Source organism: Macrotis lagotis, chromosome 5, assembly GCF_037893015.1.
Source record: "Macrotis lagotis isolate mMagLag1 chromosome 5, bilby.v1.9.chrom.fasta, whole genome shotgun sequence".
Classification (NCBI taxonomy): Eukaryota; Metazoa; Chordata; class Mammalia; order Peramelemorphia; family Peramelidae; genus Macrotis; species Macrotis lagotis.
The window spans coordinates 10,057,780-10,085,031 of record NC_133662.1 but is presented as its reverse complement, the minus strand read 5'-3'; the positions used below and the strand labels follow the sequence as shown (position 1 = coordinate 10,085,031).

At 40.4% G+C, this 27,252-nt stretch overlaps 1 protein-coding gene across 3 annotated transcripts; it reads right to left on the bottom strand.

Moving 5' to 3' along the window:
• Window positions 1-506: 506 nt before the first annotated feature.
• On the bottom strand, window positions 507-27,252 carry GABBR1 (gamma-aminobutyric acid type B receptor subunit 1). Of its 3 annotated transcripts, XM_074236828.1 has the most exons (23): window positions 27,177-27,252; window positions 26,490-26,565; window positions 25,925-26,128; window positions 24,606-24,791; window positions 23,396-23,416; window positions 21,941-22,113; window positions 19,104-19,238; window positions 18,146-18,316; window positions 16,755-16,856; window positions 16,410-16,475; window positions 15,868-16,059; window positions 12,515-12,769; window positions 11,534-11,597; window positions 10,337-10,414; window positions 7,408-7,558; window positions 6,788-6,920; window positions 5,352-5,468; window positions 5,089-5,196; window positions 4,562-4,655; window positions 3,633-3,760; window positions 2,289-2,417; window positions 1,804-1,947; window positions 507-1,408 (listed from the first exon to the last, which is right to left on the bottom strand). In XM_074236828.1, exons 2-23 carry the CDS (start codon window positions 26,563-26,565, stop codon window positions 1,235-1,237), a joined length of 2,901 nt encoding a protein of 966 aa, XP_074092929.1. In that variant the 5' UTR covers window positions 27,177-27,252; the 3' UTR covers window positions 507-1,234. The 3 variants fall into 3 exon arrangements, with proteins under 3 accessions (XP_074092929.1, XP_074092931.1, XP_074092930.1); XM_074236830.1 differs by lacking the exon at window positions 27,177-27,252 and having other exon boundaries at window positions 26,490-26,983; XM_074236829.1 differs by lacking the exons at window positions 5,089-5,196; window positions 27,177-27,252 and having other exon boundaries at window positions 26,490-26,653.

Below are 27,252 nucleotides of genomic sequence, written 5' to 3'. Positions count from 1 at the left end.
TACTCAGTGCTATACAGCTAGGATGTGTCAGAGTCAGGACTTGAACCTGGGTCCTTCCGGTTTCAAGGTCAGCTCCTTATGTACCATATCATACTGCTTCTCTGATTTTCTGCAATCTCTAACTATAAATGATCCTTCAATTGTTCGTGTCACCCTGACCTTTCCTATGTGTTTATAATATTCTATCAGGTTAAAATGGGGATTGATTTGTCAGGATTGGGAAAATGATTGGTGGAACAGGTTTTTGTTAACATATCTAATTTCTACTAGACTGTAACCTTCATAAGGATAAGGATTAGGTGGTTTTTTCATTTTTCCCTGTATCTAGTATATATTAAATCCTTAAAAATACATTTGTTGAATTGAATGAAAACCAATATGTTTGTGAACAAAGATGTATGAGAAAAATCCAAATGCAATATTGAGCAAGGAAAAAGAGAATGTAGGCCAAAAAAGGGCAAATGTGAGAGTTTAAATATGTGTGGAGGTTGGGCGGCTAAGTAGTGTAGTGGATAGGCACCAGCCCTGGAGTCAGGAGGACCTAAGTTCAAATCTGGTCTCAGACACTTAATAATTATCTAGCTGGGTGTCCTTGGGCAAGTCACTTAACCCACTGACTTGCAAAAATTTAAAAAGTGTGGAGGGAGCAGGGAAAAAAGTGAAAGAACATAAAGGTTCTAAGTTTAATGTAGGGATGGTCCAACACTGGAGAAAAAATTGCAAGAAAGGAAAAAAACACTTGTTTATAGACTAGAAAGAACTATGAGTATATAAGAGTATGAAAAAGTACATAGCATGTGAGAGGAGAAGTTCAGAGGACACAATAAGTATGAATTAGGTGAGCCTTATCAGTAAATGGGAGATAGAATTAGAAACAAGTCACAAGAAGATTGGAGAAAGCAGTGATATATATGTGTACATCAAGAGATGGTCAAGAGCAATTAGAGTTGAGATAATAAAGCCATGATGTGAAGATGTGTGGGTATGAGGAAAAAGGCTTGTTTTCTAGAGTACTAGAAAACTATGTCACCCTAGGAAAGACAGACAGACAACAGTGGGTTCATAAAGCCCATTTCTATACCTTGGGGATGAGGGTTTCTTCTTATTTTCACCCCTCAAATCTCCAAAACTTTTCCTAATTGCCTCCTCCACCCCACTTGTTTCCATGGTCCCACTCTTCTCCCCACCCCCAAAAAATATCTTATCTACTTCCCTTCCTCTCACTCCTACTCCCTCACTTATAGAGCAAATGGACCCGGCTCCCATCACAACTGAGCCGGTCAGGTGGTTCAGAAGTACCACAAGGAAGGCCCACTGAAGGGTCTGGAGGAGTTGGGGGATGACGCCGTGAACGGAGCTGCTGCCGAGACTGGAGCTGATGACGAAGTTCAGAAACGCGTTCCTCCTTCTAGTGGCAGAAATACAAGAGCAGAAAGGAAAAGGATGACAGGGAGTAGGAAAAAAGGGAAGAAGGAATTGAGAAAAGGGAAAAGGAAGGAATACCAGGAAAATGACAAGAGAAGAAAAGAATTAGAAGAAAATGGAATCTTTCAATGTGTGTGTGTGTGTGTGCACACACACACACACACACATATCCATACTTATATTCTAAATATTTATATTTAGCACATAATATATTTTCAACATATAATAATGTGTGTATGTGTGTGTGTGTGTATATATATATATATATATATATATATATATATAAAATAGAATGTAAACTCCACAACCCCTTCTTCCCCAAAACTACCTGTTCCTCAAAATCACAAGCTGATCTTCCCTTAAACTCCTCCCACTCACCTCAGCAATGATCTTTTCTAGCTCCCGATTCTCCTTCTCCAAGAGTCGTGATTTCTCTTCCTCATTGTTATTAGTAGATGAACCTGTTTTCATGGTATCTTGGGCCTCAGACTGCCACTCTCCTCTGGTGATCAACCTCCGCATCTGAGAGGAATTGGTACAGAAAGGAAGAACAAAATTCTCAAATGAATCTAATGGCAAAGGTAAAGAAGAAGAAGCAACAAATAAAATTAAGTGACAACAGCACAGGGATAACGGTGGGAAGGAGGAAGGGTAGAATCAAAGAATCTAGAAGTATGTGGGGAGAGGAAGGGGGTAAGTTCTGGGTTATGCGAAGAGATAGAATAAAAGAGGAATTAGAAAGTGTTAAGGGAAAGAGATATAAAAGACAAAAACACAAGAGAGAATCAGGAAGCAATCAAAAAACAGATAAATTTAGATTAAGATAAATTCAGAAAAAGTTTCCTCCTATAACAAATTTTTACCTTGGGTACAAAAAGCACAACAAGAGTAATGTAGGAGGAAAATACAATGGCAAGAGAAGCAAAAGCAAAAGCGGCATCCTGTTGACTGGATAGGATCATAGTGACTGGGGCAGTGATGAGACACAGGACCTGAAAAAGATTAAAGAGATTAAAAACATCAGAAAGATTAAAGAGAGTAAAAACATCAGAAATTTTAGAGTCCAAAAAGATGTGAGACAAATTTCCTCCCTTCCTAATTCTTACCTTAATGTAGTTTGAGGAATTACCAAGGGAAACATGTTGGTGTTGGCTATCCCATTAGATAACCTCTTTAAAGATATGGTACCCACTGATTTGGAGATGAACTCCAAAGAAACATTCCACCAATCATTTTCCCAGTCCTGACCAATGAATCCCCTTCTCTCTTCTGCTTCCTCAGACATATGAGTATAGCCAATAGATAGGCACAGAAAGCCTACATTCACATTTGATATTCCCCATCTGTCTCAGGAATAGAACATTTAATTGCATTTGAAAATTACTATTAAATCACTACAAAATACTATGGAAGGGCAGTTATATAGCACAGTGGATAGAGAGCATTGGTCTTGGAGTTTGAATCCAGCCTCAGGCATTTACTAGCTGTGTGACCTTAGGCAAGTCACTTAATGCCTTGCATCCAGAGTTATCTCTAGTTATTTCCAATTGTCCTAATTTCTATCTGGAGGATAAAGTGAGACTGGTGACTTAGCACAGCACACCCTCACTTAAATCCAATTCATGTGTGCTTGTCATGGCATTATCTCCCTGATGTCATGGTCTTCTTCAGGAATAAAGGACAACCATTACTATGTTGAACCAGAATCCATTTCCTTTATATTCACTATAAATGTGAGCCATAGCCATAATATAAAGGTGAGGTGACTGGGACCTTTACCCAGGTTGCTAACAATGGAAGGTATATTTCCAGCTTTGTCTCCCTAGCCAAGGCTACCCACCGCAGTCTCTAAAAGATGGCATCATCTCTCCTTTATACCTCTTCCCCTGGTGGGAAGATGGAAGGGTTGTGGAAAGCTCAGAGACTGTTTTTTATGCCATGGAGAGCTGAGTCAGCCTTCCTACAAGACAAGACAATGCCTTTCCCAGTATGACTGCATGCAGAAAGACTGTCACCTCCCCCCATTTCCACCTTCTCCCCTTTCCCCAATTCCCTACTCATTCCAAGTGAATTTGCTCTAATATCACAAAATTTTGTTTAGGCTTCACAACCTTATTGTTATCAGATCTCCATTTCTGAGTCCTAGGATGATCTACCTATATGTAGACAGAGGCCAGTGATTCAGAGATCATGTCAAAATGACTCACCGCCACATTGTAAATTGCCATACCAACAGCTCGGTGGTCATTGATTTTCTCAGTGGAAACACTCTTGGTCTCATAGGCAAGGAAAATCCCAAGCAGTAGCAACAGTCCCTTATATCCATAGAAGATACCTAGGGATTAAAAATTGAAAAACACTGATTTTCATTCTCTCCCAAGACCTATTCCTTCCCTAACCCTCCCTACTTCCCTAATCCTTCACCAGCTGCCAATAGTTCCATAATTTTTCATTAAAGCAAAGTAGCTTTTGTTATCCAATAGCACCACCAATCCTTCTTCCTTCCCTCCCACCCTGATCCCACCTCCCACTCCTCTTCCCTAAACCTCATTCCCTTTTCCCTATAAAGTTCTATCCTTTGAATATAAGATAATACTGCTGATCTCTTTTCAGCAGGCCATGTGCTTAGTTTTTTCTCAGTAATGGTGAAGAACTATGCTGAGCTGTACATACTGGCTTACCAGATCACCTATTCTGAAAACCAACAATAAACATGGTAATACATATAGAAGACTTTCCAGGGTTAAGGATAAAGTTTGTGGCAATAGAGAAAAACTAACTAAACCAAAGAAGAATGAAACCTATGACTTGTCAGTCACAGCTGGGATATAATTGTCAACGTTATTCCCAATTTATTTCTCGGCCACTACAGAAGTGTAACTCATATCTCTATCTTAAGAATTTCATTTCCTCCCAGACAGAGACAAATTTTCTTCCTTCCTTGGAAAGGGCTTTATTATATGAAGTACTTTTGCATGGGAGACATACAATACAAGTTGGTGAAAATGTTAAAATTTTGTCTATCTTGCCTCAGGTGACTCCCATCCATTTCTCCCAACCCCCTTTTCTGTTCTTCTCCTCCTCCCTTCTGTTTTCAAGACCATTTTCATCTTCAGATCCTCCATGCTCTACCCACCGAGCCAAGTATTCATCTTCTTGGAGCTGCAATGCTCCAGTTGTGGTAGAATGGATATATCAATATCTTGCTTTGGTTCCTCCTTGGTGAAAGACTATAGGGAAAAATGGAATCATAGGTACAACAGCTGCCACTTCTTACATTCTACTTCCTGTCTAGGATAAAGTTTCCAACATTTCCCCCTTCCCTGAATAAGTTATTCTCAATACAAGTACCTCCAACTCAATAACATCCCCAATTCCTATTCTATGAGTTTCCCTTCCCCATCCTCACCCCCAAATCCCAGCTTCCCACTACATACATTACTACATAATGCCTGTCTTCTGCCTCCTTTTCCCCACCTAACTGTATAATTAATGTCTTTGATAAAGTTCCTTCTAAAGGGACAAAGGGTCTGTTCAATATCTGGTAGTAGAGCTAGAGAGTTATCTCTGCTGAGGTCTTCTGAACTAATTTCTAACAAGGTCAATTCCTTTATGAATTGCTCTTAGTGCCTTCAGTTCCAACTCCATAGCTTTTAAGTGCACCTCAATAGTTCGATGTAAGGGATCCACAATCTGCCAAATAGCCAATGTGAAAACATCCAGTCCCACCAGCAGCCCCACTGTAGCATAAAGTTTCCAGGATTCTAGAGTCTGTAATAGAGAAAGTTCACCTACCCTGAGATACAGCCACTCCCCACCTTCAATACCATCAAATGTCTATTAATTATTCCTGAAAAGGTTCAGAGGATTGAAGTAGAGGAGACTAGGCTTAGTATAGGGTTGGGGTAGAGGGTAGGCCAGTTCACCTTCCTTCTTTCCTTTTTCTCTTCCTTCTTTGTGAATACTGTGTGGACCCACCAGATCTTAGTGAACATGGAACCATAGCCCAGACTGAAGCCTAGGCCTAAAAGCCAGAGTCGGGCCTAAGGAAAGAAAATAAATAAGTATGTGCATTGTGGAAAGTGAAGAAAAGAAAGGGAGGGGCCAAAACAAGAAAGAGACAAGGGAGAGACTTGAACAGGGGAATTGAAGGTGGTGAGTTGTAGAGCATGAGAAATAGAGAAAGAGGAAGGATGAGAGAGAGCATTCAAACAAGAAGAAAGATGGAGAAAAGATGGGAGAGAGTGAATTGTGCCAAGAAAATGGACATGGGATGTTAATTATAAAGTGCTCCCTAACCAGCATGGTAGGATATATAATACTGACTTTACTGGTGTGCCTTGTTAAGTCTTTTCCTAAAACATCCAATCTTTCCCTGTAAGATTATTCTCGAGGTCACTCCTCCTTAGTTTCTTTTTCTAAAAAATTTTTTATTTAAGGCAATGGGGTTAGGTGACTTGTCTAAGGTCACACAGCTAGGCAATTATTAACTGACTGAGGCCAGAATTGAACTCAGATCCTCCTGTCTCCAGGGCCAGTGCTCTATCCAGCTGGCCCTCCTCCCTATTTCTTTTTTAGATTTTTGCAAGGCAATGGGGTCAAGGGGCTTGCCCAAGGCCACACAGATAGATAATTATTAAGTGTCTGAGGCCGGATTTGAACTCAAGTACTCCTTAACTCCAGGGCAGGTGCTCTATCCACTGCACCACCCAGCCACCCCCTCCTCCCTATTTCTTGAGACTCTCATGCCCTCTCTCTCTAGCTTCAACAGATTTCCATCTTTCTGGACCTAATGGGGGCTCCCTCTTGTCAATTTTCGGTTCTTCTCTGGAATCCTACATCATAGGCATATTATGCCAGTGGGTTTCATGTCCATGCATTTTTCCTTCCTCCACTTCATCCCCTACCTGCAAGATGTCTCATAGTGACTTTGGAATCCTTTTCATATTTTTTCATATTTTCATATTTTATCCATGTAGGGAGCTTCCACTATGATTTACTATCTGAACCAATACAGATGGGCATCTGCTTTGCAACTTATAGTTTCAGATTTGCCTAGGACACTAAGGGTAATGGACCTAATAACACAGTCACAGTAGCAGAGTTTAAAACCAATTAATCCTGACACCAAGAGCATTTATTTGCTCACCATGCCATTCTCTAGAATTTGTTGTACAATGAAAAAAGATTGGGAAAGACTTCAATAGTTAGGCAGAGAAAAGCATGAAATATCACTCTTAGATGGAGAAAAGGAAAGGAATATGGAGAACAAAGTTGTGGAGTAAAGGGAAAAAGAAGAGAGAATAAAGCATGAAAGATGTCTTAAGCAAGGTGGTTAGGACACAGCTTCCAGGCTCCTTACCTGACAAACAAAGGGGAAGAGGCCTTGCCTAATGTGGTGGCCATCCAGCCCAAGTGGGAAGACAGCAGCTAGAGCCAGGGAGCAGCCCACAGCTGTCAGATTGTTCAAGTTTGGTTGTGAATTCTGAATGTACCTAGAATACAGAGAGGGAAAGGGAAAACCAATTGCCTCTCTGTGGATAAACCAGACCTTTTCCACTCAGCACCACAGGCCTAAGCTCAGGCATGGATGGAGACCATGGGACCACAAGAAAGCAAGTTTTAAAAGACTTGAGAGAAATCAGGTTAAGGGCAGATTAATCTCTGTACTTTCTCTAATTGGGCAAAAGATACAGAAGGCCTACCAGTGTCACAAGTGTTCTTGAGTTTATGTTTTGCTTAGGATCTATCAATGCCTTAATGTAATTCCAAAGGGGCATTTTCCCCCATATAGATGACCTGAAGGATGCATGGGAAGTCAGGGAGCCAACATTGGGCAGACACCCTTGGGGATACATGGGTTTTATGATAAAGTAAAATTTTGTTTCTACCATGATATTCATTTATGAATAGACTTATAGGTAGAGACTATAGAGGTCATTTGGGAAATAGAGATAATAAAACAGAGAAAGGGGTACTGACCGGACATGAGAGTTGTAGATGTTAAAGGACAGGCAAATGATGGCCAGCACAATGCCCAAACTGGATAGTACTGAGACTGAAATAAAGAGCTTCTGGGATAGGAAGCGAAATGTCTTGATAACCAGGGTTTGGTCAGCTGGGGGGGATCCTCCTGGATTGGGGAAGAAAAATGAAACAGAAAAGGAAAAAAATGAGAGAACCCTAAAGTGTGAGGAATTTGAAAAAAAAAATCTCTGATCATATATACATATGTATGTATGAATGTGTGTGTGTGTGTGTGTGTGTGTACACACACACACACACACACACACACACACACATATATATTTATGAAATCCTAATCTTACTAAAGAAAGGAGAAAGGCTGCAGAAGATCTAGAATATTACATTATGGAAACAAATATTCCTAATAGACAAGATTGGGAGAGATGCTGAGTTTCAGCATCAAAGTAGATTGCAAAATTTCCATTTCTTAAGTAAAGGGAGGTGTAGTACAGTGATGGGAGAATGTCTTGATAACCAAGGTTTGGTCAGCTGGTGGGGACCCTCCTGGATTGGGGAAGAAAAATGAAACAGAAAAGAAAAAAATGAGAGAACCCTAAAGTGTGAGGAATTTGAAAAAAAAAAGTCTCTGATCATATATACATATGTATGTATGTGTGTGTGTGTATACAGACATATATATATATGTATATGTATATTTATGAAATCCTAATCTTACTAAAGAAAGGAGAAAAGCTGCAGAAGATCTACAATGTTACATTACGGAAACAAATATTCCTAATAGACAAGATTGGGAGAGATGCTGAGTTTCAGCATCAAAGTAGATTGCAAAATTTCCATTTCTTAAGTAAAGGGAGGTATAGTAGTGATGGAGCAGGATACAGTCACGATCAGGCAAAAAGATGAACCAAAAGAGGCTTGAGTCAAAAAAATCAAGTGAGAAAAACTATAGAATCACAGAGTTGAAAAAAATCTTTACCATATCTAGTCCAAATGATCAACATTGGAAGGGATGTGGGAAATCTGGGACACTAATGCACTGTTGGTGGAGCTGCAAACTCATTCAACCTTTCTGGAGAACAATTTGGAATCACACCCAAAGGGCAAAAATATGCGCATACCTTATGATCTAGCAATATCTCTACTGGGTCTATTCCCTGAAGAGATCATGAAAAAGGGTAAAAATATCACATGTACAAAAATATCCATAGCAGCCCTGTTTGTGGTGTCAAAGTATTGGAAATCAAGTGAATGTCCATCAATTGGGGAATGGCTGAACATATTGTGGTATATGTATGTTCTGGAACATTATAGTTCTATTAGAAACCAGGAGGGATGAAAATTCAGAGAAGCCTGGATGAATTTGCATGAACTGATGCTGAGTGAGATGAGCAGAACCAGAAGAACATTGTATACCATAACAGCAATATGGGGTTGATGATCAACCTTAATGGACTTGCTCATTTCATCAGTGCAATAATCAGGGACAGTTTTAGGATATCTGTGATGGAGAATACCATCTGTAATCCAAAGAAAGAATTGTGGAGTTTAAACAAAGATCAAAGACTATCACCTTTAATTTTTAAAGAAAAAGTTATCTTATATATTATGTAAGTTTGCTATCTCTTATCCTTAAGGAAGAAAATAAAATATAAGAGGAAGAAATAAAATATATGATTTTTCTCTCAACACATTCAATTTTGATCAATGTATAGCATGAAAACAATGTAAAGACTATCAGATTGCCTTCTGTGGGGGGGAGGGAGGAGCGAGTTTGGGGGAAAATTGTAAAATTCAAAAAATAAAAAATATATTAGTCAGTGTCTTGTTTTAGAGAAGATGTCTAAATCAACAGTCTCTCAGAGAATCTACAAATTCCTTAAGAGGTATCACACATTCTCCCAAAGTTCTCCAAAATAATTATCTTTAAAGAAAATATAAATATATATGGATATATTATATATGTGTAAATATATAATGCATATAATTATACATATATATATATGTATTGCACGCAAACGATACTTGGAGGGGAGGAAGTGTGTTTAAATTAAAAAAATTTTAAACATCTTGTTTTAGATGCTAAAAAATCAAAAATAAAAACGAGGTATCAAACAGCTTAAACCATCAGGGACAGATTCTTGGCTAGCTTTTTATCTTTCTCTTAAACTTCAGGACAAAGATCCTTTCACCATTTAGCCTCAGTTGCCTAATTCAAAGCTTTTTTCCCCTTCAAATTCCTTCTTTTTTATCTAATTATTGTCTCAATTTTAATTTAAACTCCCACATAAATGAAGAGCACTGCAACATTCTTCTCATTTAAAACTCTTTATGTGCCTTAGACAAAAATTAGGTCACTCCTTAAATCTTCTCTTCTACAGGATAAGCACCCCAGTTTGCTCTGAATTCAGGGTTTTAGATTGCCTGAAAATTTGCGTGATAACACCAGAATAGAGAACTATAAAAGAAAACTAATATATTAGACATAAAGAGTCTTAGATATGATCTAGAGTCTAGATCAATTGCCTTCTTTTACAAATATGGAAAACAAAGCTCTAGTTAAGTACTTTGCCTAAGATCACAAGTGTAACAAAAAACAGGTTCTCTTATGTTCAGTCTTTCTACTATATCAGAAACCTTCAGCGTGAAAACATTTTTCTTCCTTCAACTTCAGCATACCTACTGCTAAAATCTGTGACTTTCTTACTACTCCAAGAACTTCTTCAATAGTTCTTCACCAAGATAAAAATATGTTTTAGTCCCCCTCCAGTTTTCTGAACTGGGTCCTAAGCTATATAGCTGCCATATTCCAACCACAATCCTCCCCCACCTTCTCCAGTATTAATAGCCTTTGCTTTTCCCCTTCACAGAAGGACAAGGGATGTAGGAAATAAAGTCACAGTAGAAGACAACAGATGTCACTCACCAATCCACTTATCAGCACCCAGCCAGTGGAGGTCATCCTTAGTACTATCATAGTAGCCAATCTGCATATATTTTCCACCTAGGAAGGAAGGAAGGGGGGTAGGCAAAAGAGGAACTTAGAAACTTAGAAAATAGAACCCACATCCTCTTTTCTCCCATCTCCTGAAAAGGCACACTGCTATCTTTGATTTCTCCTCTATCTAACTCTAGGGATAACAAGTTTATAATTGAAGGGATCTTGGGAATCATCATTTCATTTATCTCCATGAAAGCACAGCACACTTAAGCCAATTCAGAGACGAGAATCTCTCCTAGTTTCAAAACTCTGTAGAGAAAGATTGATTCACAACTTTTCTCAGTAACCTATTCCAATGTCTCACACTTTTCCCTGTCATTCCCTGTTCTAGGCAGCTTCTGAAAGCACTACTTTAAATCTCTTTCATGGTAGTTAAATATCTTTCTTTTTTTCCTCATTCTAGACATAAAAAGAAAGGGATAAGGTTAAAAAAAAGCATTTTAAAGAGACTCAAGAAATAATTGTCTTACTAAGGAATGGAGAAGATAAATTAATTCAAGAGAAACTTATTGGTCATACAGGAAAACATAATCATTAAACCCAATACAATATTGATTCATAAATAGATAAGAAATGTCAGACTTAAAAAGTAGGGTGGTTGTCAGCATCACAAAAATTTTCAATTAATTCATTTAAATGACAATACTGTTTGAAATAATTAGATAGTTTTGCAAATTTAAAACATATGCTTACAGATTAAACTCCTTGGATAGAAAAGCTAGAGTGAAAGTAAGAGTGGGGAAATTTTAAGAGAAGAGATTTGTTAAAAGATAATATAAGTCATGGGGAAAATAAGATTTAATTAAATTTATAATTTTTTAGGAACACAGCTATTAAATCATAGAGTGAGTTACATATATACATATATATATATGTAGAGTGTACTCATATATATATATAAATGAGCTATAGATAAACAGATATATAGAAATTTTAGAGTTGTCACTTTCTTCAGCCTGAAGAATGGAAAAGATAAGCCAGGGCACAAGGGAAAAAGAATATAACCTTGTAATTTTTCTCAGTATTCCACTTGACAGCTCTCCCCTCTGTACTTGGTGTCTCTCTCTTCACTTGGGATCCCTCCCACATCCCAATTCTCCTCCCCACAAACCTTGCCCTCACCCTGTAGCTGTTCAATGAGAGTCCGGGCCATCCTAGAACCACTAGCATCAAATACCACATGACCCTAAAGGAAAGGGATGGAGATGGGAGGAGGGATGTGAGGAAGGATGGGTAAAAGGACAGAAAAAAAAAAAAGCAAATCAGGGACGCTTTCATATCTCATGTATTTAAAATAAATGCTATTTTCCTACATTTAGGACACACCCCAGTTGTTAGTACCCTAGATTTTAAAACATCATTCCTCTAAAGAGATGAAGTTAAGCATCTGTGACAGTATATTACCTTCAAACTATAAAAAGCACTAGACTGAGTTAAGAAAGCTCTGCCTTTAGCTAGCTATATGACCCTGAAGCAAGTCATAAACCTGTTAGGACCTCAATTTTCTCAACTGCAACATGAAGAAGTTCGTGTAGATGCTCTCTATATTTTCTTCCAGAAATAAAAATTCTATGGTATTAAGGAGAATCATGAAAATCATGGAGCGATCCAATAACAGGTCAAAAGAAAATGGAATACCCATTCTCTTTTATAATAAAACTTATATAAAGTTTTAAGGTTTGTGAAGAGTTTTATAAATACATTTTCCTTTTATCTTCATGATTCTGGGAAGTATGTACTATAATTATAACCATTTTATAGATGAGGAAACTGAGATATGCAATTAAATGACTTATTCAAGGTCTCACAGCTATTAAGTCTATGAGGTAACATTTTAATTCAGGTCTTCCTGTACTCTATCCACTATATTATCTAGCTGCCTTTATATTGGGTATTTCTGTAACTTTTAAGAGGATAAGGAACAGATAAGTGCCAAAAATTGAACTGGGGACAAAGAAAAGTTAGGTCCATACAATCCAAGAAAATTCAAAGAAATCTATTCAGAATAAAAAGATACTGTGGGATTGGAGGATGAAAGATAATTTAAAGGGTAAAAATATTTGAGAAAAAGCCATAGAAAGTAAGGGATGGAACAAGACTCACAGAAACTCCTTCAAAGGATGAAGAGTTCATAGCCCGGTAGATCTGGTCTGTAATGGTCTGGTTGTTATAGTTGAAATCTTCAAGTCGCACCCCACCACTCGAATGGACTCCACTGCCCCCTGAAGTCTTGTTTAATGCTAAAGCCAAAGCCCAGATGGCATCATAAGCCAAAGGTGCCTCCTGAAAGCCCCCAGTCTCCTCAGCTTTCTTGCTCCCCAATCGCTGGGTCAGTTTTTGCACAAATTCCTGGGATGTCTGACGAGGGAAGGAATAGAGAAAAAGTTAATATACCAGGGTACCATAACTCCTGCTTCATTATCCATTTAATTCACATACTTATTCATTGAATAGATGAATGAGAATCAGAGGTTTAAAGCTGTAAAGAATCTCAGAAGCTAGGTAGTAACAAAGGGGAGATTTGAACCCAGGTTCTCTGACCTCAGGATCTTTGCTCTTTCCAGCATACCATGCTTGGCCTGTATCCATGTGTCTGTTGGCTTATAAGACAAATACACAGAACAAAGACACTGAGTCTTTTTCATTTAGTTTGATTGAATCCTGTATAAAATGAAGGGATTTCTCTACTCTTTGACTTCTAAGGTCCTTTCTAGCTTTTAAGTCCTATGCATACCTCATCTCAGATGTAACTTTTCATTAGCAAATACCTATAGAATATCTCTATCTGAATGTTCCATCATTTCAAACTCGTTATGAACAAAATTGAACCAGTCTTCACTCAGAAAATTAGCTCTCCCTTAAAATTTCTCTATTTTCACAATTCTCCCAAACACACTGACTTGAAAACCTTTGAATCAATATCATTTCTTTGTTCTCTATAACCAATGACCAAATTCTGTCAATCCTCTCTTTCAGATCTTACTCAGATTTGTTTCTTATTTATTCCCATGGCTATTTTTCTATTCCAGGTCTGGGCAATGACATTGACCTTTGAAACAGTTTCCTTCTTTCCATTCTCTCCCCAATCTATGTTAAATACTGTATGAGATTGCCTTGAGAAGGCATCAACATCCACAAATGACCCCCAACCCAGTGCCCAACCCCACTGAACTTTCATTTCATTTTCCCAATTTCCCACCTTATACCTGCCCCAGTTCTACTGAGTTCTGAACTGGGATAAACATAGCCACTTTGGCTAAGCCTAATTTACCTAGTCTTTTAACATTTATGGAAAAATTCCTTTTACTAAGACAAAGATATAATTTTCCAAAGAAATTTTTATTAAGGAATTAACAGAAAGCAGTAAGAAAAATAAAATATATTAAAATGAACAAATCTACAGAGTACAGATTTCTGTTCCAACCATCTCACAAGAGATCAGTTTAGTTGGCACAGCTCACAGGAAGTAAGTTTTTTCCTCTCTTTTCTTCACCTCATCCTTGTCTGGGTTAGATGTGTGAGAACAAATGCTAGTCCAAAATACAGAAATTTCTGGCTCATGATCAACTTTGCTTGGCACTGCTGCTAAAGCTGGTGGGATTCACAATCCATCAAAATCTTGCTGCTAGCCCTGATAGAATTCACAGTCCCTCCCAGAACCTGCTTCAGGGTCTAAGAATTCTTTAGTACCTCCCAGAATTTGCTTCCTAGTCTTATTTCTGAATGTGAGCCCTTCTGTCTTGTGTTCCCTACGTTTCACAATATAGTCATTCTGGGTCCCCACAAAAAGGCCTTCTCCTACATTATTTGGAAGATTTTTCCCCCCTAGGATTCAAGTCATTTTACATTGACCTAACCATTTTTCTGTCCTATTCAGTATGCATAAAGCCTACTCACTAGGCAGTTAAGCCAATTCTATCCTTTGGTAAAGTTAAATCACTTTAGTTTTTGTTCTAAGCAAGCAATCAAGCCTAGTCTTATGGCTAGCATTGTGGCCTTGATACTAAATGTCATCTTTCTCTAAAATCTCTCTATATAAAACACTAGTTCCCTCAAATAACCAAAAACAAATTCCCTGTCATTTTCTACTTCAAAACTGAGCAACATTTTTAAGAGGTTTATTAAATTCCTATCAGAAAATACTTGTACTCTCAGTTCATTTGCAGAACATGATTACTGACAAGTCCTGAACTCAATGATGAAAAAGTCTTTTCTGAATCAGTTGGCTAGTTCTATCCACTTTCCCCAAACTTCCTTTGGTGATTCATTTTTAAGGACTCCCTCTCTGAGGATTAGGAGATTTCCAAATCCAAGCATTACTGTGAGGGTAAGAGGGGAAAGAGAAAGAAGTGGGGACAGCAGTGTATGTTTATTCCTTTCTTGATGAAATTATTGATTGTCTCTCATTGACTTTTGGAGTCAGAAGACTGGGTTCAAACCTTAACTCTGTCACCTACTACCTATGTAACCTTGAACCATTCTCTTCCTCTCTCAAGGACTCAAGGGTTCCTCATTTTACAAAATAGAAGGATTTGACTAATTGGCCCCCGAATTGCCTTCCAGGTCCAGGTCAGATCACATTAACTCAAAGAAGCTTTCTCCAACTTCTTCAGCCCATATCAATTCTCCCTCTTCTCTGAACTCCCATAGCTTTGATTTAACACTCATATTGGCACTTTTATATGCCATTTCTTGTCACCATAAATGTTTTATGCAGTTGTGATTCCCCAGATAGACCATTTATTCCTAAAAGGCTTCTAAGCTCTCAGTATGTTTACTGAATCAATGTACATAAGAATATTTTAAATAGATTTTGCTTTACAAAAAAAGAAATCACCAACTAACTCACTTAGTTCTTTTAAGTATTTATTTATAAATCATAAACTACTTAACATAAAAATTTAAAGAAAGCATTAGAAATCAGGCCAGATGAATATCAGTCAGAAGGAAGGAAAAGACATTTAAGTAGGCTTTTCCCGCTAGGGGAAATGGTCCTTTTTTGCAGAAAAGTTAATAAAACATCCCCCCCAAAAAAAAAAAAAATTTGAGTAAAATATGTTCCTGAGAAAATAAAATCTGATTTGTACCCAGCTTTTCAGGAACTGAATGACTGTCAAGCAAAGTACAATTGACAGAACATCCAAAGAATTAAATTATTGACTCCATTGCCCTCCCTTTACACATCTTCAACTTCTCTTCATCTCTATAGTGACACACACACCCCTCCCCAAGTTCAGTAGAGCACTGAGCATAAAAGAAACTTGATTCCTTACCCCCACCCATCTCCAGAGCAACCACACCATTCAAGCATATTCAGAACAGAAAAGTGATCACATTCCCTAACCCTCACTGTCAAGTTCCAGTTATAGCAACATTCTTTTAATTATAATCCCTGCACCCAGATCTCTGACCCACTTCACATACCTACTAACTATTTAGCCCCAAATACTTCTCACCATATTAGAGATACCACGAGTGTTCTCTGGGTTTAGCATAACAATTTCTGTGGTGACATGTCCTTCTACTGCTTCTGCCATCTCCTGTTCAGTGCAGTTGATGGCTGGGTCAGGGGTTCTAAACCAGTTATCAGCATACCAGCCGATGAGGAACCAGACATACTTCTTCCCAAAGAGGCGCTCTTTGTAAACCTGAGTATAGAGGAGAGGAATGACTAAGATTGGCTCAAACTTCAGCCCATCCTTTTGTGTTATTCACAAAAAAAAAAAAAAGGAAAAAGGGAGAGGCAAAATATGACACGTACAAATGTCAGGGTTACAAAAAATAGATAAAGTCAATAAAGTTCCCCTCAGAAGTTCCTCCTTAATGCCCTCAACTATTTCATAGGAACTCACAGGAAACTGAGGTAGAATATAATGGTATCTGAAAGAAATGATATCAGAAAAATGCTTGGACAGAAGAGTACAAAAATGATAACATGAGAAACCAAGGCTTGATGTGTCCTCCCTGACCACCCTCCCTCTTCAGAGTCCAGCTCCACCTCACAGAAAACTTTACGAGCTTCAGTTTCATAGAAAAGTCCCACGATGATGCGAGCATCCTGGCGCTGCAGAAAGAAGAAAAGCAAAAATCCTGAAAGAGGTCTGTAAGTCCCCCAAAGTCCCTAATATAGTGATCCACATAGAGTAAGTATCTGATTGATAATAACTGAATTAGTGAGATGAACCATTCCCTTTCACTACCAGGACCTAGATTTCTTGTTGCCCAGGCAGACTTTCCTCACTATCCACAAAAAAAAAAAAAAAAAAAAAAAAAAAATCATGTCATCTTCAGCAGTTTGTAGGGTTCAGGCTGTTCTAGATCCTTATTTATTCTTTTATCGTACCTTAAGGTTCTTCACTGGCACAGCCGGATCAGAAAAGAAGCTCTGGCGAAAGGTAATCTCAATTCCTGCTTCCTTCACTCGTTCCTCTAGATCATCCAAAGTCTGACAATTGGGAAAAATATGAAGTATGCTTTGAGAAAAGACAAAAAGAATTAACTTGGAACTTGTATATCAAATACATATTCTTAGAATAGCACTTTTGTACATTTTCCCCACAAGATCTATTTTGCCCTAAGGTAGAGTTCATATGAGGCAGAAAAGGAAAAAGAGATTGTGAATAGGAGGGAATGGCATTCAGATTACCTACGTACAGGGTTGTATTCAGGGCAGTTTCCCATTTTCCACTCACCTACTACCTATTTAATTATATCCTTGCTGAAAACCAATTAGAAGAAGCAGACAGAAGAACAAGTTCAACACACACACACACACACACACACACACACACACACAATGAATTTGCCTCCTAAATTATTCCATAAGGCCTCAGTACTAGGCTCAAATTTTAGATAAGGTTTGAGGAGTAAATTGGGGAGTAAATTTAGAATTGGTCAGTAATCCTACAAGTAAGCTAACTACAAGGTTATCCCAGAACTATATGCTTTCTGTAGAATCTAGGGGGCTTCCCTAAACTGGCAGAACCTTTAAGATAAAACTGATCAGATTTTTAAATCAGTAGAATATGATCTCCATGACTAGAGGTCACTGGAAAGGTCATAGAAGTTAGTGGAAACCCATTATAGGGCTGATATAAATAGATAATTAGTGAACAGAAAAATAAGTGAAAAAATAGAAAAGAAAAATCATAATTGTATCTAGAGTATCAGAAAGCAAAATTGCTAAAGGGGAAAGTGGACATAAAGAATAAGGTCAGAGAAATAAATACAGACTGATTGATGTCTTTCTTTCTCAGGTCTAGAACTAAGAATTTCCTTTTCTACCCTCCCTCCAGTTTCTCTCCTTCAATTAATTCTCTTAATATTGACAGTGGAAATCTGTATCTTTGCTACCTCGCTTCTTTTCTGGGTGTTCGCTCTTCTCCCCCCTTCATTTTCACAATCACACACACCTTTCTCTCATTTCTGAGTGTCCTTTTCTTTCTGTGTTTTTCTGCTATCTGAATTTGGGAATGATTTTTTTATCTTCTGATCTACAAATAAGATGAGAGCATTAAAAGGCAAATGACAGAACCCTTGAATTGGAAGAGTCAGCCATTTTATGTAAGAAATGATTTCTCTTTTTATGAAGTTAATGCAGTGATAGTAAGTGTATAGTAAGGGCTTTTCCATTCATTCATTCCATAAAATGCTTTTCATAAGGGAAATGACCCCCAAACAGTGGTTTAATGAGCTTCACTCCCCACCTCAGACCCCAGTCTCCACCTCCCTCACCGAAGTGAAAACCTCAGTGGTCTGTTGAATAGTGGCAATCTTCTTCCAGCCCCACTTTTCAAAGAGTTTCACTCGGGTAGGATTATGAAGGGTCGCTGATGGATGAGTTCGAAAGAAAGTAGGAAAACGCTGTCGGTTTGACAGGGCTGGTGAACTTGAACCATAAGAGAGCTGAAAGAGATGAGAATGGTACAATAAGACTTATTCAACATGAACTCCAAGCTATTAAGAGTTACTGGAAGTCAATCCATTTCTCTCTTTTCTCCTTCCTCACTGCTCACACAGACATAGGGTTTTCTAACTCTGCCAAGATAGTCCTATGAAAAGAGATATCATTCAGTCATTCCTACAAGTTTCACATATTTCCTCAAAACTGGGAAGTTTTTCCCCAGACCTAACTAAATCATCCTGCTAGAGAAACTAGCTGTCAGATTTCAAGCAACTATAACTTTATGGACATTTCTGGGATTATCAGTCAGAGTGGGAGCTTTGTTGATTTGGTTTACAGTAGTCTGAACCTGGGACCATTTTCTCCACAATGTTCTCAAAAATAGTAAGATTCTCAAGCTAGGGCAGCTAGGTGGCACAGTAGATAGAACACTGACCTCAAATCCTGCCTCAGACACTTTACATTTACTGGGTGACCTTGGGTAAGTCACTTAACCCTAATTGCCTTTCATTCAGAGCTATCTCCAGTCCTTCTGGTTCTTATCTGGTGCCTGGGCTCAAATGGTTCAGGAGTTGAAAGTGAGGCTGGTTGACTGACCACAATACCCCCTCACTTAAATCCAATTCATGTGCTTGTCATGATTCATGGCCTTCTTTGAAATAAAAGACAAACATTCAGGAAGATTCCAAGCATTCAATCCACAATCAAAATGGATTTGGATCCCTATATCTGAGTTAACCTGCCCCCATAGGTTGAATTTCCTAGATGACTATCTACGCTCTAGCTTACCACAATGAGGTTCCACATCCTGGCAGCCTCTGCTACAAGGGTGGAGACAGAGCTGCAGCCTGGCAAGAGGATTATCTTGATGGGATCATTATAGAGCAGCTCATATAGGTACTTGGTGGCTTGTCCAGGATCGCACTGTATAGAAAGGGTAGGAGTCAGGTAGCAATTTTACTTCAGATCCCTCTCTCCTTCCCATCCCCTATCCCTGCTCTGAGATTCTTTCTTTTATTACCTTTCTGTCCCTCTTCCTTCTCCAGATGTACTTGCCTCTCTATCAAGTATTATCCTCTCATACCATTTCCCCCCTCCCCTTGACTATGTTCCCTTGTGTTCTTTCTGCTGATCCCCCAGACATTCTTCCCCCACCCCTTCCTCAGACTTGATGTCTCAAGATTTCTCTAATAGAAAGTAATAAAAATATAAGTAAAATTCCCATAAGCCCACACCTCACTTTAAATTTCCTCTTTCACATTCCATATTTTTCCCTTATCTCTTTTCAGCACTGGTAAGAGAAAGAGAAAGGGGGGGAGGAGGGACACCATAGGAATCTCAGTTATCCATGCTCCCTACTGTGTCCTGACATTTTTACTGGTACTTTAGAAAAGAGAAACAATTGGGGGATGGAAGGAACAGGAGACCTAAAAAGGAGCAAGAGGACAAGAAATAGGAAGGGAGTACAGGAGAAATGGAAAGATACTTTGAGGTCTGTGAGAGGAAATTGACAGCTTAGGATAGGCAATTAAAAAAAAAGTAGATAAAGAGCTGAGGGTGAATAAAGAGAAAGAAAGAGGGTTAAAGGGACCAAGCAGGAACCATAGGTCTCAGTACATGTTCTCTTTTCTCTTAAGATCTGACCTTTCAAAAGCTACAGAAACCCAGCAGGGGATCAGGGACATAAGGGAGATGGGCAGGAAACACAAGGGGTCTGGAGATGGTGAAACACAGGGACAGGTAGAAAGGAAATAAAAGTGGCCCCCTGGAGATACCTTCTCCCCCACTAAGGTTTGACATTTGGGCCACAGGAAATTAGGAAATCAGAAGAAAAAACACTCAATTAAAACTTGACCACCAACCCTATCCCCTATCAACATCAATTCTCAATATTCTGATGCAGTTTTTTTCTCATCCCCTCACTTTTGAAATACTCTTCCAGACTTTTCTTCCTTCTCCCAGAAATATATCACTTATCCCAGTTCCTTTTTTGCCTCTCCTAAGTGCCAAATTCTAAACCCTCTCAATATTCCTCTAATAGTAACAGTATATGTTACCCTACCCTTTGAGTAGGGTACTCTTTCTCTTCCATACTTGTCAGGGGAATATGTATTTGGCTCATTATGAACTAAGAGACACATATATTATCACTGCTTCCCTCCCCCATAGCCTACTCCTCTCCAGTAAATCAGCATTTGTACTCAAGGAAAACATTTCTTTTTCCCCTTCCCCCTCCCTCCCACTTTTATTTGTTTTCTTCAGCTCCATATCCCATGTCCCCCCCCCCCAATATGCTCCCTTTACATCTCCAAGGAATCACCTGTTAAGGTGGATGAATTCGAGCTCAAAGTGTCCCTCATTTCTCTGTGATCTTGACTCAGAAGTGATTTTTCTAGTATTTCATTCCTCACCATAATTTTTTTCCTGTATTCAGTTATCTCCCTTCCTTTTCCAAACAGGATTGTTTTGCGTCTCACACTTAGCATGCCCTTCTTAAATGAAATCCCCTCCCTACCTCTTACCTAATCCCTCCAGTTCTCCCTGTATTTTTTTACTTCTCTTGTATTAACCTGTTCTTCCCATGTATCATGGGGCTAATCTGATCTTCTCAGGGGTTAGTCAAGGGTTAGTCAATTGGTTTTGCCATTCTTCAAGTTGCCCTGAAGACACATAGATCTGGGTTTACTTTGTTGCCCTAAATAATTAGCATAAAGTCCTAAAGTCTTCTAATTCCATCCCTTGCCCATCATTTTATGCCTTATCCAAAACTTTTTCATACATATACAATGCTCTCTTTGTACCTATCATGGAGTATGTGTAATCCATTAGAATATCACTAACTTTCTCCCCAAATCTTTATTCTCCTATATTCAAATGCCCCACATTGCTGAGGAATGAGAAATTGTTACTCTCCTTGGAAGATAAACTTGTGCCTCTGTCCCTAGTTTTGTTCAAACACAATTTCTCTCTTAACCATTACATTACTGCTAAGAAAAATAATAATGGTCTACAGATCCTTTTAATAACCAAGTTTTCTTCTCATTCCTATACCCTGCTCCCAACCCTCCCTTTTGCCCCACTCACTCACATGAGGAATATCTTGGAGTTGAGGGTAATGCATTTGAGCCTAAATCCTGCTCTGCAATTACTTCAGTTCCTGTCTGATTTCCACCCCTGTTCCTCTTACTCCTATTTACCCATATTTCCTCCCCCAAACCCCTGGAGTCTATTTTGCTGTAACTGGGTATCTAGCTTAGAATGTCCCTCATCCCAATCCTGTTCTGAATGTTTCTAGCCTAATTTTCTCTTGTACCTAATTTCTTTTCATAGCCTAAATCACCCCAACCCCCACCTCAGTTTCCTACATCATAATAATTACCTTGCTATTGTGTAAACTCGGCTTGTACCCCTACACTATTTCCTTCTCCAAATCTCTCCTCCCTTCCCCCTCCATCATATATCATTTTCTTTCATGCCCCCACACTCCCTAGATGAGAAAATCCTGATTATTTTGTTAGGTAGATCACCTTGGACCTTAATTACTAGCTGATATATGTGCCTGCCCAGAGCAGTGTCCCCAGCCCAAATGTCACTGTCCCCTGCAACCCCATTCCAGGGGGAGCTACCTTGCTGTCGTGGTGGATGAGCTTGAGCTCGTAGTCAGGCAGGATGTCCCTGCGGCTGTTCACGTCTTCCAACGCCATCTCCACCGCCGGCTGGCAGGCCTGGCCCCCGGGCCAACCCCCACTCATGGGAAACAGCGCCCCAATATAGACAGCGCGCCGGCCTAAGGAGGGGGCTAAGGGGGCCCGGGGGTGCGGATGAGGGTGAGGGATACCGGGTCGAGGGGGAGAATTAGGGGCCCATACCAGGGGTACATTCACCACCAGCACCATCCCCACCAGTAGCGGCCAACCCACCCTAAGGGAGGGAGAACCCGGGTCCATGACCAACGGAGGGGCAGTTTGCGGGGAGGACGAGTGAGAAACCTCAGGGGAGACACTTTCAGGGGGGGCTCCGGAGCGGGGACCGGGACTGAGGTGACGCCTCCATCCCGAATTTGAGGAAAAGAGGGGGAGGGGGACTCAGAGGGTCTGGTCTCCCTAAGCAAGCCCCGGCCGCTCCCGCTGCTGTGGCCGAGAGCTCTCCTATAGCCGACTGACAGAGCACAGAGCGAGGGAAGGAGGATGCTATCGGTGGGAGGAGGAGGGGGCAAGAGGCGGGGAGGGGGCGGGCTCTGACGTCACAGGCGGCGGCGCGGCCGCAGGGGGTGCGAGGGGCGGTGATTGAAAGGGAGGATGCGGGGCGGGAAAGGGAAGAGGAGCCGAGCTTGGGAAGGAAGCTGGAAGCTGCAGCATGCTGAGGCGGGGAGAGCAGTGAGGCCAGCGAGCACGTGAGAGAAGGTGAGGAAGGGGGGCGGGGCGGGGCTAGGAGTGGAGGGGGAAGGTGGGTGGACGCGCGATGGGCGAGTGGAGGGCAAGGGGGATGGGTGAAGAGTTGGGGACCAAAAAGGGAAGTGAGGCAGAGGAGGAGAATGGAGTGGGAGTCCAGGAAAACAGCGTGGGGAAGGATTTAGCAGATGAATTAATGGAAAGAAAAAATATGGAAAAAGAAATTTAGGGAAATGATATTGGAACAGTGAAGGGTGAAGAAGTGATGGGGTGTTTTAGGGGGCAAAGAAATGGGGCATTGAAGAAAGGACTTGGTACAATTGGTACTGAAAATGATGGTGGTATAGATAAAAACAAGGTTGAGAAAGAATGAAGCAGGGGTCATTTGGATTAGGAGAGCACTTAAGGGAGGGTAGGAGCAAAGTCTGGATAAAATGGTAAGGTTGTTAAGAAAATGAACTGAGGGATGGAGGCACCCTGTCCTTCCACTAGCATCCTGATATTCACCTGAATAGCATCTGGGAGGAGAAATTAAGGGAAGGCAGGGAATCTAGAAGTAGAGGATGGGGGAGCAACAGCCTAGAGGAAGAACTGGCAGAGGGAATAGAACAGGAATAGAACAAGAAGGGATAGAATGACAGAGAAAGGAAGGTGGTACAGTAAATGGAATGTAGGTTTCTCTGGTCTCACCTGTATATGTGGTTCTCTTCACTGGCAGCAGGAAAGATGAGGATGCAGAGAAGAATTATCACTGATGCCCAGCTTTCCCTGGCCCGATTCCCAAGACCCCCCCACACCTGTCCAAGTCCAGCACTTGGGAGAGCAGAACGCCTGAGTTTCTGGGAAGGAAGGGTGTCTGGGAATAAGAGCAAGTTGGGGCTGGAAGTCAGAACTTGTATTTTCTCAGGAGCAGAGCAGGGTTTAGGGAAGAATAGCCAAAAGGTGAGGTTAAGATTGCTGAGTGTCAAAGACTTAGGGTTCAATGAGGATAGACAGGGTATTAAAGGGTAAGAGCAGAATCTTGAAGGAGCAGAAAAAGTTTTTAAGGTTAGGGAAGTTGACACAAAGAAACAGTATACCAGAGATTTAAGAACAGGTTTCCCTAGTCTGCAAGTGGAAAACTTGGGGGGGGGGGGGCAGAGTATGGAGGACCAAACACCAGAATCTCATTTAAAAAGAGGTAAAGAATGTGAAGACTAACAGACTGCCTTCTGTGGGGGTGGGGGGGAAGGGAAGCTGGATTAGGGGGAAAATTCGTGAAATTCAAAATAAATAAATAAATAAAGAGGTTAAGGAGGGAAACCTAAGGACTGAAAAGAGTGGTTGGATAAAGTAAGTTTACTATAAAATCCCTTTTGTCCTAGATTGTCTCCCAAATGTTACATTCTCTCTTCCCAACTCCCCTCCCAAACTAACAGCCCCATTCTAAATTTTGGAATTATCTTCTTTAAGTAGGACTTGAATATTTTGAGGAGGCATATAGGAAATTTGATGACTGAAATAAGAAGACAGGTGCAGGAAACCTTAAAACATAAAGACAAATTCATAGAGAAACAGTAAGATTATGGAGAAAATATTAGAGTATTTATAAGAGTAAGGTAAGACAGTTTGAGAAAGAGAGAAAAAGTTGGGAGTCAAAGATGAGGAGTACAGAAAAAGGAAAAAAGTAAAGCTGAGAAAAGAGGCCCAGAGGTAGACAAAGAGTTAAGAGAAGCAACATTGCAATTAGAGAAGTAGAGGCTGGGTTATAGGAAGAGGGAATAGAATATTATTTCAGCCTCTCCCCACCCCCAATGTATTCTTCTGTATCCTCTTCCTTTTCCATCCCCACTTCCCTACATGGGACCTATCCCCTAAAAGTTGTTGTCATTAAATACACCCCAGTACTTGTTCCCCTCACCCTGGCAGGAGGGCTTCGGGGTATCCCACTGTCCCCGGGCACAGATGCTTCGGGAACTGCCCACTAGATGGAAACCAGAGTCACATCTGAAATCCACCCAGGCACCATCCAGGGCTGGACGATTTCCTCCCCTGAGGAAAGCTGTCCCATTATCCAGTGTCAGATAAGACTTGGAACAGGTTCGTACTGTAAAGAAACAGAGAAAAAGGGAATGATGCAAATCATTTGATGTTTATAATCATATATACATATATATATACTGTATATATATAGTGTATATACTGATATTTAAAATCACATATATAGATATATATATATATATATACCATATATAGATATATATACTACATACACATATCCTCTGATATATGTATCAGTGAAGAAAGTTCTTTCATTTCAGTGAACAGGAAGGAAACCAGATTGGGCATAAGGAGATATGGACAGAATGCTTTTCAAGTAAGTGAGGAAGGAAAGAACAAGATCCAAAGAGAGAAAGAACCAAGATCTTTGGACACAGCAGAGAGAGACCCTTTCCCAGTATTCATTTATTAAATGAGCATTAAAGTAGCTATTATGTGTGGTAGCTACTATGCCAGATTCTGATAACAGGAAAAATAAACATGTTCTTACTCTTAAGAAGTTTAGTTGATTATAATGATTAAAATTCAATTGTACATATAATTGCTTATTAAAATTCTAAATAATGCAATAATAATTACTCCCAAGGTTTACTTAATCTAATATTAAAATCAAGTTTATAGGATCCTTGAGGGGTCATCTAGAAGAAACTTTAAGGGGTCAACTATGCAATGCTCTCATTTTACAGATAAACTGATTGCTGATCAGTTTAAGCGAATTGCCTGAAGTAACACAGCCAGCAAGTGAGAGTCAGAAGTTAAACCCAAGTCCTCTACCTTCTAATTCAGGATTCTTTCTACAGCATCATGATGTAGTAAATATGTGTAGCTACATTGGGAGAGGGGAGTATGCAAGATGGGATGGATATAAATCTTAGATTTAGGCATTTATTTTTGTAAGGTATCATCAATAACCATCAAAGTAAAATAACAAAAATTCAATTAGCCACAGTCATAATGGACTATGTGGGGAGAATGGAAAAAATACTATAGATTGATGACTTCATTATATTCTTAATAGTACATAGCACAGCTCTAAAAATATTTTATACAATTTAAAGTCCTTACTTGCAAGATAGCAATGGCCAAGGAGTTTGAGGGGAGGAGAGTGAGGGGGGGGGGGGGAAGGAGGATTCCTTAAGGAAAAGGAAGAGCAAAAGGAATCATTGCAAGTTTACTCACCACACCGACTTGGCATGTCCATATCTGTCCAAGAACCATTGGAGAGACACTTTCGAACCTTGGGACCCACAACCTCACGATCCCCCCGGCACACATATTCAATCTCATAGTCAACGGGCAGGAAGTTGATTGCCCGCACCTGATCTCGGGTCAGGCCCCTGTAGCGGATCCCCCCTTCCCATGGTGGGTGTATGATTTGGCAACCTGTCAGAGGTGGAGGGGAAAGGGAAAAGATAGTCAATTTTAAAGAACCATGATATAATAGAGCAAGGATCAATGGGAAAGGTCACCAGCGAAAAGAGGGAGGGATGGCTGTGTTGCTGTAGGTTAGGAAGAAGGGACAATTAGAACAAAGTCTCAGACTATGATTCAGGAGGATAACGAGTCAATAGGATCGGGAAAGGAAATGGAGTTTGGAAAGAAGGAATAAATAAGATGTATTTGTCCCAGATAAATTAAAATGAAGGAAGAGATGGACTTGGTTGAGATAGTGAATGTGAAAAAACGGAAACAGTGAAATGCAGTGGAAGTAGGCTTTTGGAGAGATGTTAAGAGAAAGGAGCACCTTCTGAGGTTGTGTTGGAGTTCTGGGCACCATCAGAACTCAAGGGAAGGAGGAAATGCAGTAGCAGCAGCAGCATCTGGATAAGAGGCACTCGAGTTAGGACAGAACTGAACCTCACTGGAAGCGACGGGACACGGGGTGCGGCTTTGTCTCTCGTTCCCGTCCTGGGTCCCACAATGTTTCCCCCGGCTGCTACTTGATGCAGCCTCGGGACGTGTGACAGCGCCCCTTGGAGGCGGCGGAGGCTGAGCGCCGCGCCGAGTCCAGAGGAGGGGGAGGAGAAGAGGTGATGTGCCCCTCCCTCTTTCTCCTTTCCTGGGTACCCCACATCCTTTTGGGATTCTACCTTCACACTGTCACCCCGTACCCCCTCGTCCCTCTCCTCGGGAGTCCATTTCCCACTCTTATCTGCTATACGGCATCTTCCACCTCCCTTCTTCCATCTTTTTCCTCCCCACCTTTCGTCCCCTACCTCATTTTCCACCTTCCTTTCATTCTCTTATTACCCACTTTCTAACCCTATTTTCCCCACCCCGCCTTTCCGTATTTCCTTCCATTTCTGCCCCCCTTCCCCATTCCTCTCTTCCTATTGCCTTTCCCCTTTCTTCCTCCATCTCCTTCCGAGTCCTTTGCTCTCTTCCGTCTCTCTTCCCTACCCTCCTCCCTCCAGGCCCTTGACTCTCTTACCTCGGCGCTTTGGCCCAGCTCACCCGGTTCTTTCCCCGGCCCAGCTCCCCGCCTCTCCCCGGGCCTCAGGGCCCCA